Source organism: Mesoplodon densirostris, chromosome 2 (genome assembly GCF_025265405.1).
Source record: "Mesoplodon densirostris isolate mMesDen1 chromosome 2, mMesDen1 primary haplotype, whole genome shotgun sequence".
Classification (NCBI taxonomy): domain Eukaryota; kingdom Metazoa; phylum Chordata; class Mammalia; order Artiodactyla; family Ziphiidae; genus Mesoplodon; species Mesoplodon densirostris.
In genome coordinates, this window is record NC_082662.1 from 152808651 (window position 1) to 152823820 (window position 15170).

At 38.7% G+C, this 15170-nt stretch overlaps 1 protein-coding gene across 1 annotated transcript in view; it reads right to left on the reverse strand.

Moving 5' to 3' along the window:
• DHX9 (DExH-box helicase 9) overlaps window positions 1-14760 on the reverse strand; it is a 51010-nt gene extending 36250 nt beyond the window's left edge. Inside the window, exons 1-4 of the mRNA XM_060091162.1 lie at window positions 14616-14760; window positions 11900-12032; window positions 10453-10593; window positions 1009-1123 (exon numbers count right to left, since the gene is read on the reverse strand). Coding sequence (XP_059947145.1) covers window positions 1009-1123; window positions 10453-10593; window positions 11900-12010 — 367 coding nt within the window. The 5' untranslated portion in view covers window positions 12011-12032; window positions 14616-14760. The remainder of the gene's footprint in view (window positions 1-1008; window positions 1124-10452; window positions 10594-11899; window positions 12033-14615) is intronic.
• Window positions 14761-15170: the final 410 nt, after the last annotated feature.

Below are 15170 nucleotides of genomic sequence, written 5' to 3' on the forward strand. Positions count from 1 at the left end.
GTTCTGATTCATCCACTGTATTCACTAGACATTGCACCTTCAGATTTCCATTTATTTAGCTCTTTACAAAATTCTCTTAATGGAAAAAATTTCAATTCCCTGGAAGACTGTAAAAGGCACCTAGAACAGTTTTTTGCTCAAAAAGCTAAAAAGTTTTGGGAAGATGGAATTATGAAGTTGCTTAAAAAATGGCAGAAGGTAGTGGAACAAAAGGGTGGATACGTTGTTCAATAAAGTTCTTGGTGAAAATGAAAAATGTGTCTTTTGTTTTTACTTAAAAACCAAAGGCACTTTTTGGCCAACCCAGTAATAGCTGATTAAATGATAAAATGGTTTCTTTGCTAAGTATGATCCTGAAAGAAAGCTAACTACTAGTGCTAGAGACGGAAATAAGGAGAAGCTTAAAAGGTGTTGGTAAGTGATGAATCTTGATGAGAAAGCAGAATAACTAAAAATAGTAGTTAATATTGACTGAAACTCTACCAAGTTTATTATATGGTTTTTAAAAGTTTACTCTTCATAATAATCTTATAAGTAAATACTACTGCTATTCTTGTTTCATAAACACTGGATCTGAGACTCAGGTAATTTGACAAATATTCCACTTAATCTACCCTACAGTGGACACACTAATAAAGTTTTGGTATATATAGAATTCAGCAATGACTGGGATCCATAAAGCAAACAAACAAGCCTACAATATATTTGGTAGAAAAGAAAGGGCAGTAAATAAGACCCCTTTAACCAAATGTTCTAGCCTGTGCAAAATCTATCCAGAGATCCAAAACTAGTAAAAGCTAATGACCGCAAGGAATTGAGCTGTACCAATTTATGAAAGAGATTAAATAATCTGGTGGTATTCGCAAGCTTATGTAGTTCTTGGGTTCTCTGAAAATTGTGAGTTTACTATAGTTATTTCTATCTATCCAAGTGAGAAAGAAAGATGATGACCATGCAAGATGGCGTATCTTATTCTCTCAGTCATGTGCACACATTCAAGTCCCTTACCTGCCTTGAGAGCCAGATGTGGAGGAAGAGGTCCTCCCATGGTTGTTGGTAAACCTCCACCAGTATCTGCTGTGCTGTCAGGTGCATCAGTAATTGGGGGCGGAGGGGGTGCTACCTGCAAGAGGAAAAGTCAAGGCAGTGTCAGTAATTTTGCCTTCAGAGACTATTAAATTCTTTTATTCTTAGAGGAGGTCCACGTGTCACCCCTCCTTTCCTCATAATATTAACATCTTTGTTTTTTCAGTATTATAAAACTATTATGCTCTCATTTCAGGGAGAAAAGGATAGGGTAGTAAAAATGGTCATAATTTTCCATCTGGAGATTACATAATTATGTAGATGAATACAGTTTTTCCACAAAAAGTGGGATCTTTTTTCCACAAAAAGTTTATGCTGTATAGTTAACTTACCTTTTCCACTTAATATCTTTCTTAAAATAAAATATTTATTTATTTATTTATTTGGCTGTGGCAGGTCTCAGTTGTGGCACATGGGCTTCTCTCTAGTTGGGGTGCTCGGGCTCTAGAGTACGCAGGCTCAGTAGTTGTGGAATGCATGGGCTTAGCTGCCCCGCAGCACGGGGGATCTTAGTTCCCCGACCAGGGATCGAACCCGCATCCCCTGCACTGGAAGGCAGATTCTGAACCACTGGACCACCAGGGAAGTCCCTCCACTTAATATCTTTATAAATATGTTCAACTTCCAAGAAGCATCTGTTAAGAGACGTCTACGTGGTAGACATTATTATGGGTACTGAGGATAAAATAATGAACCAACCAGATGTTCTGTAGTTTCAGAGCTATATTCAAACAGCTACATTCTAATTCTGTATTCTTGCAGAGCTAAATAAACAACAAATAAATGCACGGTATGTCAAGTATAATACAATACTACCAGAAAAGAAAAATAGGGACTGTGGGAGATCACAGTCTCCATGTTAACAGACATTCAGACTGTAGCCAATCTTAAATCATAAAACAGCACTGCCATAAACTCTTTGTACTTTGGCTTATTTCTTTTGGGAAAAATTCACGAAAGGGAACTTCCTGGGTTAAAAGGCATCAAGATTTAAAAAAGCACCATAGCACTCTACAGAAAGGCTGACTTCCAAGCTTGCACTCTATATGAGAACCTACTTCCCCACAGCCTCACCAATCCTCGGAATTACAGCATACGTCTTACATCTTTACCAGTATTAGTTTTGTTTTGTTGTTATGGCGACCGGTTATTTTCATTTACATTTTCTTTGCCCATTACTCTATCTGGATAATTCATCATTCCCACTAATTTCTAAGAATTTAATATTTCAGTGCTATTCACTGTGTCATACAAGTTGCAAAATAATTTGTCCTTTTCCTTTTAACTTCGTTAAACGCTGCTTAACGTTATTTTGTTTTTGTTTCCGCAGTCAAATCTAGTTTCTGCTGTGACACCTCAGTAAAACGGCCTTTCCTATCCTGAGACCTGTTCTACGTTATTTGCATATACACATAGGCACATGTATGCATATACCATCCCTCCCCATCTTGAAACTAGTATCATGCAAATTTAGTTACTGCAAACTAAAAATAATTAAAAATCTTTATTAATATATAGCAGGAATAGCTAATACTTTTAACTTCTTCAAATTCTTCAGCAATAATTTTTCCTGATTACCCTTTTCATCTAATTTACCAAATATTATGTTAAATTTATAGAACTTACTCAGGGAGAATGGACTTCCTGACAATGAGCTGGCTGCTGTCTTACAATAACACCCCCACCGGCTGACATCTTCCAGTAACACGTGCGCCCAAATACGTGGCTCTACATTTCATCACTCTTCTAATCTGCTGAGACAAATATCTCATGCTTCTTCAAGTTTTATTTAAACATTTTTTCAAGGATGCTTGGAGAGCAAATAAACTTGCAAGAGGAAGACAATATCTTCCTCCAGGGTAGGAGGCAGGTTTGTTTCCTAACAAGGATGATAAAGATAGCCGGCAGGTTTGCCAGCAGCCCCCCCAACACTGGGGGCTTTCCTAAGCTCAGGTGCCTCAGCTGTGATACAGACCCACTTTGTCCTCAGCATCCACCTGGACCTACTCCACACCATCCCCCAAGGGGTTCAGGGACAAGGGGGAACTGAGGCAAACATGAAGAGTATGGTGCCTACTATCCCATGAGTAACAACATCCTTTATCTCTGACTCAAAAGTCTTGTGTCTTCTGCCAGTATCTATGAAACTGTGGCAATCTGAATTGTTAGCTTGCAAGTATGGTAAAATCTCAGACTCTTAAGAGTTCTTGATGCTATCCTTCAGTGAAAGTCCATTGCACTGTTCTTACAGGTCCTACAAACTACATATGCACAAGTTCTTTATAATTTTTACTATTATAGTAAGATATTTGTCCAATTAAATAATGTTTACACCTCATTTCTTTCTACATATTCCTTTTATTCCTTTATATTTACTGCATTACACTGAGTAATGGTGGTGACAGTGGACACCTTGGTCTTGTTTTAACTTTACAGAAGTTCCCCTAGCACAGGGCATCTCCAACTATCCGCGATGAAGAACTGGCTTTGAGTTTTTTTTTTTTTTACAATATTTTTGTAAAATATACCAAAAATAAATTCCTAGAAATATGAAATACTAAAACATAAAATACAAGCCCAAGTTTTCTAATTATTAGATTCAACAAATACAAGTTTACTGTCAAAACATCAATAAGTATTTCTAAATTCTTACTCATTTCTGTATTTACCTCCTCACAAACTGTAACAAACACTTTGAGCAGCACTTTTTTAGTACAGTGTTCACTATTATTTTTAGATGATACCTTTTAGCATGTCTAGGAAGTATTTTTCTACTCCATTTCCTAAGTACCTTATTGGTAATAAGCACTTAATCCTGTCAAATGTGTTTTTTAAAACCTCTATTAAGTTGATCACCAAGTAGATATTTCTTCTAGACTCATCAATGTGCTACAGTAAAAAAGTCAGATTACAGGGTTCTGACTCAGATCTGCTAGAGGTGTCATAAGATATGGTATGTGCACCAAATTACTTTTCTCAAATACGAAACATGCTGCATTCTCAAACCCCTCTAACCACGTGAGTTTCTGATAAAGGACTGTGAATCTAGTTACTTTTTTCTTAATTAGACTTGGGATGGACTATTTATCTTTTACAAAGAACATCAAAAATTTTTACTTATCACTTTTATTGATACTTTTTTCTTTTCTAATTCAGCAATTTCTGATTTTGCCTTTATTAATTTCTTCCTGTTTTACCTGGTGTATCTCCCTGAATGGAAACTTAGTAGCCCATTCATTTAGAAAACTATTCCTTGTATAAAAATAAAAGCATTCGATGATGTTCCTTTGAATAGAATATTCCTCTGGCACTCCAGAGTTTTGATAGACAATGTTATCTAAACAGTCTGTAATGGTAATTTTAAATTTTCACTTAGAACTAAGAATTCAAATTTCCAAGTGTTTGCAATTTTTTGGTCCCTTTGCCACTGTCTCCCATTACCATCTTGGTTTTACCAATACATACATTAGTATTTCTAATGCCAGACAGACTGATACACTGTGAATTGATGTTTGTCTTTGTTGTCTTTGCTGCTTCCTTCCTTAAAGTTTGCTCTGATATTAATATTGCTACTCCTACTTTATTTTGCACTTCATTTGCCTGGTACAGCTTTATTTATGTCTTTATTTTCGACCTTTTTGACTGAAAGATCTCTTTATACAGATAACACAGGGCTTGAGGCAAAGTACAGCCTACTCCTGGGACACCGTTAATAGCCAGGTCCCAGCAAAATACCAGTGAGCAGCACTGGTGCCACAATGTTTACTTGTCTTTCCTCTTTCCACCACCTTGCCCACTCCAGGGCCACAATTCCATTCTACCTCACTCTCTATCTACATCAATTTAAGAAAAAATTTCTTCAAGATGGAGGTTTTTTTAGTGGGATAACTTCCTACTTTCCAGTGATGGGGAGTATTATGGATTAAATGCCTGTGTCTCCCCAAAATTCATATATTGAAATCCTAAGCTCCAATGTGATAGTACCAGGAGTCACGGCCTATGGGAGGTGATAAGGCCATGAGAGTGGAGCCCTCCTGAAAGGGTACAGTGCCCTTATTAAAAAAAAAACAAAAAACAAAGCAGAGAGCTCTTTCACCAGACACTGAATCAGACAGAACCTTTATCTTAACACTTCGCAGCTTATGTAAGTGTGATAAGTAAGCCACTCAGTCTATGGTACTTTGTTATAGCAGCACTAAGACAGGAAGGATTTCCTTTTTTACATTTACTGATCTATTAAGATTAAGATGCAGAAAAGGGTATTAAAAGGCGTGTCATCATGCATAAACTTGGCTCTGCCCTAAGGAAGGTTTAATGACATGAGAAAATGTTTATTATATTAAGATAAGCGAAAAAACGAGGTTATAAAATAGTATACGCAATTTGTATTCTATCATGTTAAAATACACATTTAAATATCTAAATAAAAATACAGATTTTAGCGACACTGGCAATACCATAGTTTATTTATGTTGTCTTTTTTATAATCTTTATGTTTTCTAAAATTTCTGCAATGAACATGTATTAAACACTGTAAAAAATGTTTTTTTAATTCTAAAACTAATAGTAAAACATGAACTACCAATAGATAAGCAAATAGACAATTCAAAGAAGTTAGAAATAATTAACATTTAGAACAAATGGTCTACTTATTAATAACGAAAGAAACACAAATTAAAACACTATCATTTTTTTCTCTTAAATTAAATAATTTTTAAAAAGACTACCAAAACTACTAAATCTGTTGATATAGGTGATACAGTGAAATGTACAATGGTTCAAGCATTCTGATAATCTTGCAATATTACATTAAGAATTCAACACAGTATTCAACATAGACTCACCTACAGATTGATGTGACCAACCCCCCGCCCAACACAGGTGACAAAATAGGTTCATTATTTCAGAGGGCATACTGTTCCTATGAACAAATCAAACAAAATCCCCATCAAACCCCAAAAGATTTTCATCTAATAGAAGGAAGCAAGGCCAGAAAAACTGTTCACTGTACATAATTTAAAAATTCAAGTTTAGGAAAAGAGACAAGTTGTACAGGGAAGTTTCATAAATTCTCACTGCAGTCACTTTTTTGGGAAATGCGTTTGTTTAAAGTTGATCTATTGAGGTGAATGGTTTTGTTCAAGATGAAGAAATATACAGCTCCATGTCAAGTGATATCAAAAGATTAATTATGGTTTAGTCTAAGTAAAAGTTAAGGATTGATGCATTCATTACAAAAAAGATTCAAGTACCAATACCTGATAGAATGCAAAGCTTACAGTAGTATGAACAAAGGATGGGATAACTATGGTATGGAATACTTAAGGGTACAGGACCATACCCTACTAAGTGAGGGAATGACAGAACACAAAATTAAGGAGCAGTCGGAGAGACAGGAAGAAAATCACGAAGACTGGGTAACAGAGAAGACAAAGGAAGAGTGTGTTGAGACGGAGGATGTGAAAAATAAAGCTGAACCCCGATTAGGTAAAAAAAGGGAGGGGTGGGGGAGTATTCAGTTTACATTAAGAACATCTTTTTTAGTATGGCAGAAAATGCCACACGCAAAAACAAAGATATAAAGGACAAACTGGAAAAAAAAATATTTGTAACATATCACAGATAAAGGATTACCATTGCTAATATGCAAATAACTTAAAATACAACAGAAAAATGAGTAAACTATATGAACAACTTAATTGAAAAAGAAATGCAAATGGCCCTTAAATGCCAAAAGATCTTCAACTTCACTCAAAATAAAAGGCCAATTAAAGGCACACTGAGATACCTACCACAGACTGACAAAAATAGAGCAGTGGTGAGCTGGCAGACCGAGGTTTTTCTACCCTGACTCTACTGACATTCTGGACAGTTAATTCTTTGTCGTGGGGACTGTCCCTGGCCTCTACCCACTAGATGCCAGTAGCAGCCCACCCCTGCCCCCCTGGTCAAAAATGTTACCTATATATTGCCAATGACACCCCACCCTGGTGGGGGGAAGCTGCCCCTGTTGAGAACCACTGGAAATGACTGAAATGGTGAAAACTGCAAAATAATACAACTCCTATCCTATGGGGAGAGAAAACTGTAATAGCTTGCAAAATCACATGGGTATATATCCTTTGACCCAGCAATTCCATTTCAAGGAATCTCTCCCACAGACAGATGAGCAAAAATACAAAAATTCATATGCATACACATATGCATAATACATAGGCTATTCATGGCAGCATTATAAGTAACAGTAAAAAGAGAGTACAAAATTCCATCAATAGAGGCTAGTTGAATAAACTATGGTACTATGGAAGTGAAAAACAGGTAGGTAAAGAAAAAGAAAAGTGTACACAATAAGATAGTGTTAATTTAAGAAAGAGTTATTAATATATATACATTTTTTTTTGCTTATAGTTAGAAAAAGGTTGACCAAAAACAAAAACAAAAAACTGGAAGACAGGAAAAAGGATGGAGGAGGCAGGAACAGAAACCAGACTTTCCTAAATATACTTCTTTTGTTAATTTAACATCAAAACTATGTAACTATTTAATTCAGTTCTCCAATTTTAAAAACGTGATCCCTAAAAATCAAAAGCAAAATGAAACAGATGAACCTGAGTATAGAGATGACAGATGATCACAAACAGGATTTCTAACTTTAAAGTACAGTAATTTGTATGTCTATAGTAGGATACACCCTAAATATGAAAAGAACTGCAAAAAATGTTAAACTTTTCAGTAATCGTATTATTGGTAGCAGTGGAATTTACAGTGGAGACTGTTGTACATGTATATTGAATAAAGCAACAGAGTAATTATGTTGGGGAACTGCAAGGAACCATGGTTTTTGGATTGGGGGAAAATGGACATACAGATGTACACTGAAGTTAAGCAAAAGTCCTGCAATTCTGAATTTAAACTGGAAGCATCAGGTTGAACTCAAAAATATCTTGTCTTGGAAAAATTTTTCCCAAGCCGTGTACACTGAAAAAGCTAAAACAATGACCAATTTAGTACTAACTTCTGGCACTCAGTTTGTGGCCTCTAAAAATCGACCCCCAGTGAAAAGAACCAGGGATCTTAAGAAATGGCTGATTCCAGATCTGAGATAGGAAAATTCAACTTGAGCCAAACATATAGTATGTCACAAAGCATGAAAGTGATCAAAGACTAAGGTTAAATGAACTCAGAAATCAATGTGAAGAGGGTCCTACTGGTCCAAAATGGGACAACTTAAAATAAACATCAACATGGGCTTCCCTGGTGGCACAGTGGTTGAGAATCTGCCTGCTAATGCAGGGGACACAGGTTTGAGCCCTGGTCTGGGAGGATCCCACATGCCGCGGAGCAACTAGGCCCGTGAGCCGCAACTACTGAGCCTGCGCGTCTGGAGACTGTGCTCCGCAACAAGAGAGGCTGCGATAGTGAGAGGCCCGCGCACCGCGATGAAGAGTGGCCCCCGCTCACCGCAACTAGAGAAAGCCCTCGCACAGAAACGAAGACCCAACACAGCAAAAATAAATAAATTAATAAACTACTACCCCAACATCTTCTTAAATAAATAAGTAAACATCAACAATAAAAATAATGGATTAAAATATGTTATATATTTGCATCAATGAGTTCCTAATTATTTTGGGAAAAAACCTAGATGGTAACCTTTGGAAGATGCTAGGGACAAACTTATTTCTTTTAATGGTTAAAGGGAAAGAATCAAAACATTTATCTTGCTTTTTCTGTATAAATTATACCTCAGAGCGACTAAATTACTGATAAGGAGAGGTTCTGTTTTTGGTTTTTTTAAGGCGGTTTCTTGTTATCCTCTACCCCAATCAAACCTGAATCTGATCAAGTCTCTAATCTAACCACCAAATATGGGAAATAGAGGAACAGAGAAACATGTTTTATGATACCAGAGGGATATAGCTGCAAAATCTAAACTGTGGGAAACTAAAGAATAAGTAACATGCTTTCTTCAACAACAAATTCCAAAGAAAAATTAGAGACAAAGGAAGAGGGAGAGAGAATCTAATGATTAAAAGACTAGATATCAATCAACTGTAGTATATGGACATCATTTGGAGGATGATTTAAATAACCTATTAAAAATGGATTTATGAAACAATAGGAAAATCTGAATACTGAGGGTATTTGGGAATATTAAGAAACTATTCTTCAAATTTTTTTTTTTAGGTTTGATAATGGAATTGCTATGTTATTTAAAGGATTATCTTTTAGGGATACAAACTGAAACAGTAAGAGATGAATCACAGGATGTCTGGGATTTGCTACAAAATAATCCAGAAGGAAGAATATAGATAGAGATTATAGAGATGAATCATGACTGGCCATGCTGAAAAGGGTTGCAACTGGATTATGGGAACATAGGGGTTCATATCATTCCTATACTTGCTTTGATACACATTTGACATTTTCCACAATAAAAAATTTAAGTAGGGCTTCCCTGGTGGCGCAGTGGTTCAGAGTCCGCCTGCCGATGCAGGGGACACAGGTTCATGCCCCGGTCCGGGAAGATCCCACATGCCGCGGAGCGGCTAGGCCCGTGAGCCATGGCCGCTGAGCCTGCGCGTCCGGAGCCTGTGCTACACAATGGGAGAGGCCGGCCACAACAGTGAGAGGCCCGCGTACCGCAAAAAAAAAAAAAAAAAAAAAAAAAAAAACCAACCAGTACTAGAAAGGGGTTTTTGCTGCATACTCCCAATATAATTAAAATGATCATGGTATCAAAAACACAAGAATGATATTCCATTGCACCAAATACTATTTTGTCTCTACTATCTAAGGGAATGTCAATGGGAGGAAACGTATCTTAAAATGTTACTGACTTTGGGACTTCCCTGGTGGTCCAGTGGTTAAGACTCCAAGATCCCAATGCAGGGGACCCGGGTTCGATCTCTGGTCAGGGAACTAGATTCTGCATGCCCAACTAAGGATCCTGCATGTTGCAACTAAAGATCCCATGTGCTGCAACTAAGACCCGCACAGCCAATTAATAAATATTAAAAAAAAAGTTACTGATTTTTATATTCTGTTTAAAATGTTATCTTTTTAAGTACACAGAATACAACAGGCTCTGAAAAATCAGTTTGAATGAATGAAATATATAAAACCTTAAGACATATAGATTAAAGGGATCTCCCAAGCCCACAAGTCAGGTACATAATGAGAATAAAATCCAAATCTTCAGGAAATCATCCTAGTTCTCTGAGAAAACAAAATGCCAAGGTTCACTCTGGAACACATTAATATACTATCTGAAAACAACATTGAAAAATTATCACCCTGGGCCTCCATACATACTGGATTAGCATAACCTTATAACATATGTCTCAAGTGTTCGGCCATACTTACCCCAATAGCTGGGACTTCTTCACTCTTTACTTCATTTATTCGAACCAAATAGTTAACAAAGTCTCTGGCAGCATTGCTCTGTGCGTCCTTTTTATTGGTGGAATTACCCATGCCAGTGTAATTATATCCTTCCACTCGAACCTTTAACAGTCAAGAAAAAAATACCTTGAGAGACTGACCTGCATAATTCTGATATTTAAAAAATTCATAATTCACTCGTCCATTAAGAGACTATAGTTAACTGTTGGAAATATACTCTATAAACACACTGAAAATAACACACTTAAGAGAATTCACCAGTTGTCTTATTAAAAAAAGCTTAATTTGTGTTGTCTAGTAATAAAGTAATCCAAAAACAAGAATGTTAACTTATGTGGCTCAGATATTCTCTTCTCACATAACAGAATGTTCCAGTTTATGGCCATTACCACCCTGAATGCGCCCAATCTCGTCTCATGTAACAGAATGTTCCACATTAAAATCTGACTTTATAAGACCCAAGAACAAACTCTCTACTTGTATTTATTTTAAAGTACTCTGAGTTGAAGCAATCAAGAATTGATCTACTTTCCATGGAAGCAACCTAAATGCCCACTGACAGACGAATGGATAAAGAAGATGTGGTACGTATATACAATGGAATGTTACTCAGCCATAAAAAGGAATGAAATTGGGTCATTTGTAGAGACGTGGATGGACCTAGAGACTGATACAGAGTGAATTAAGTCAGAAAGAGAAAAACAAATATCACATATTAACACATATATTCAGAACCTAGAAAAATGGTACAGATGAACTGGTGTGCCGGGCAGAAACAGAGACTCAGATGTAGAGAACAAACGTATGGACACCAAGGGGGGAAAGTGGGAAGGGGCGTGGTGGTGGTGGGATGAATTGGGAGATTGGGATTGACATGTATACACTGACGTGTATAAAATGGATAACTAATAAGAACCTGCTGTATAAAAAAATAAATAAAATAAAATTCAAAAAAAAAAAGAATTGATATACTTTCTACTGGAACTAGTAAAACTACAAACAGTTGGTCCAACTTTTCTAATCTGCACTACCGGTACTGTGGAAGCTGTGGAAGATTCACGTTCTAATTAGAATAATTTACCTATCAGATTGTTTTAAAAGTAATGCTCAGGGAATTCTCTGGAGGTCCAGTGCTTAGGACTCTATCACTGCCAGGGGGCCCAGGTTTAATCCCTGGTCGGGGAACTAAGATCCCACAAACTGCACGGTGCAGCCACAAAAACCCCCAAAAAACAGTAATGCTCACTTGAAAATGATTCATAATGAAGTAGACATAACAGGCAAGTCACAGTAAAGAAGATTCCCCAACGTACAACACATTAACATTTTCAAACAGAAAACATTGTTTTTTTTAATAATAAAATAAGCCTCAAAAGTCACATAAATGTAAACTGTATTTTTTTAGTACCTCACACATGAATTTCTGCCTGTTTTTGTTCCCCACTGCTCTAATTTCATAGGTTGGGGTCATCTTCCTTTTGCCACACCAGGCATACAGAAAATTTTTAACATCACCCATGATTCAAGTGTCTTCTTCAGACCTAAGAAACAAGTTAGTTAAAAACAGCATTATTTATAAGAACAAACACTGGAAATTACCAACCTGGAATTTACTGAAAATCTAGGTTAAGTACAGGATATTCTATCATGCTGCTATTAACACTGCCTATGAAGAAATTTTAATGACATAATTGGAAAGACTATGACGTGTTATAAGAAAAAGCAGAATACTAAAGTATGATCTGAACTACACAAAAAGTATGCATAGGTAAATCAAGACTGGAAAAGACATATCCCCCCAAGCGTTATCTTCAGGTAACTACAAGTGGTTTTTATCTTTTCTTGAAAGACATTTTATGTAACGTCCTACTTTTTACAAGAGGCACTTTATGTGTTTTAACTAATTTAATCCTTACAACAACGGTAGATAACATTATACACAGGAGATCCTACTATATCATCTTTTGACAGAGGAAGAAACTAGGGCATAGAAAGTTTTAGTAACTTTTCTAAGTTATCCACTGTGGAGGTCTAAATTCAAACCCAAACTACTATATTAAGAAATGGTCATCAATCATTTTGTATATAAATCCAATAGTTTATCCTCATTTTGATTATGTCTCGTAACAGACTGCTCTCAAAGTTGTAGGCAATATATTATGTTAGTAAGTCCAAATACAGCACTTAAACTGGAAACAGTAATCAATGAACTTAAATATTCCGTGCCAAATCTCTCCTTTAGGCCTTGTTATTCATTAAAATTTGAGAATATTATGTCTTCTTGAAGTGCAACATACCATACTTGTTGGCATTCTCCCTCTACTCCAGATTATAAGATAGCAAAAGATATGGAGCCTGAGTCTAAAATCTGAGTCTGAGTTACAAGCAAGGTATCTGAGAGTAAATTAAGAACCAGAGAAAACATGCTACGAATTTAGTTTGCTGTGATGTGAGAAGAAACCCCACTGCTAGCATTGTCTGTCTTCTGTTAATGTTTAGTGCATTTTGTTAGCACCTAAGCCTTGTGTCATCCAACCTGACCCTAGTATAAAAAATTTATTCTGTAGTCATAGGTTAACCCTGGGGACATTCTATTAATGAAAAGCTGTGGAACGCTGATGATGTCTATCTACAAATTCCAACCATGAATAATTAAAACACAAGCCCTCAGTGTGAATGAGTAGCATGAAATATGAAAGACTACACTATCAAATTCCTTCCTCCCTCGGTAGTCTCATCTAACTCCATAATATTAAATATCAACTATATGCTAATGATGCCCAAATACATATTGAAAGTTCAGTCTTTTCTCTTTAAGCTCCAAAATGAAGCTCATCCAACTGCAGCACTAAGGGACCCATCTGAATGCTAACTTGGGATCTCAAACAGAATTTTAAATTTCCTCCCAAACCTGTTCCTCTTCCCGCCAATCCCAGTGTTCCCATCTCCCTAAATGGCACCGCCATCCACCAAGTTACTCACATCACCATTTGGGAACTTCCCAGTCCCTCAAGATCCTCCATAGCTATCCCTTGTAGAGCCCTTATTATGTGCCAGTCGGTATCCTTAAAGGAGCACCTATGTGAACTATTTTACTTAACCCTAACAACACTGTATAGATAAACATTACTATTATTCCCTTTTTACAGGTGAGTAAACTGAGCCAAAGAATAACCTGCCCCGGGAGACAGAGCTCCTAACTGGGGGACCCAGAATTCCAAGCCAGGTAGTCCTGATCTATTACTGATTTACTGCGCACTTCTGCCTCCAAAACATGTCTCCAATCCATTCGCTTCTCTCCCTTCTCCCTGCTGCCACTACTGCCCACCTGGAGGACGGCAAGAACGTCCTAAATGATTCCCATTCCCACTCCGGCTACCCCTAAATCCATTCTTCCCTTAAATTCTCACCACACTCCAGTCACACGGCCTTCTTTCAGTTTCTTTCCAATCCCTGCCAGTAAACACTAACTAATCCCTTCTGCCTCTGCAGTTCTGCTTTTCCTCCGCATCTTCATAGCTGACGCATTCTCCGCCCGATGGCCGAGATATCGGCTCAGAGGTCGACCTCTTCCGAAAAGCCTGCCCTTGCCACCCTATCTAAAGTAGCTCCCTCCCTTTACACTAATTTCCTCATGATCTTTTTACCGAAACCTGCAGACATTTGTTTCCCTACTGCCACCGCCGCGCCACGACCCCAACCTCTGGGAGGGAAGGGCAAGGACTGTGCCTAACCTGTTTACTCTGTCCACAGCACCCGCAGGACAACACCCAGTATTTGTAGCATGGGCCCTAGGCATGGGTGGCGCCTCGACGGGCTCACCCTCAGACGATTCACCCCCTTTCACTCTGTGGCGACGGCGACAGCGCCACCGCCGCGAGCAAGGCGGAGGAAGTTGGGTCTGGCCGCTCCGGAGACGGGACCGTGACCAGCTGCGCGGAGAACCGGGGCCACCTCGCGACCCCGAACAGCGAAAGCGCGGCAACGCGCAATCCGGGAACCCAGCGGGGCGGCTCCCCCTCCCCCTCCCCGCCCCCGCCGCCCGCGCCTGGCAACAAAGCCCGGCGGCAGAGCCGCGGGGCCCACGCGGGGCCCAAAGGGTGACAAGGACGTCTTTCCCTTACCGGCGTCCGCTTCCTGGTACCCGAGAGCACAGCCCTCTTAGGACCGTCCGTGGCTTCGGCCTTAGCGACGGACACAGAGCGAACGCAAAGCCACTCGCACCGACTCTGAGGCAGCAGCGACAGCAAAATGGCTCCGATCGCGGCGCCAAGGAGGGCGGGGTCAGTGCGCTAAGCATGCGCAGAAAGCGAGCTTGGGACAAAGGGCGCCCAGAGGGAGGGGCGGGGCTGCAGCTACCTAGCGGCGGTTAGACTCTCGTCGCCTGGGAGATCCGCTGCGCCTGGCCCCGGGCGCCCCAGCCCTGCTTCCTACTGTAGTGCAATACCTACTTTTGAAAGTTTTTTGCGAGTTGGGGACCTGTAGCATTTTAATGCAGCAAAATGTTTTGCAGCTTCTGTCATAGGGACCTGTGGTAGACGAGGTGCCCTTCGAAGACAGAACTGGAAATCTCAGGTGCTAACTTTATAGGGTTGCTGAGGCAATTAAACAGGATGGCATGTGAAGGGAGCTTATCATGTGTATGTGGCACACAATTGGTGTTCAGTAGGTGGTGGTGT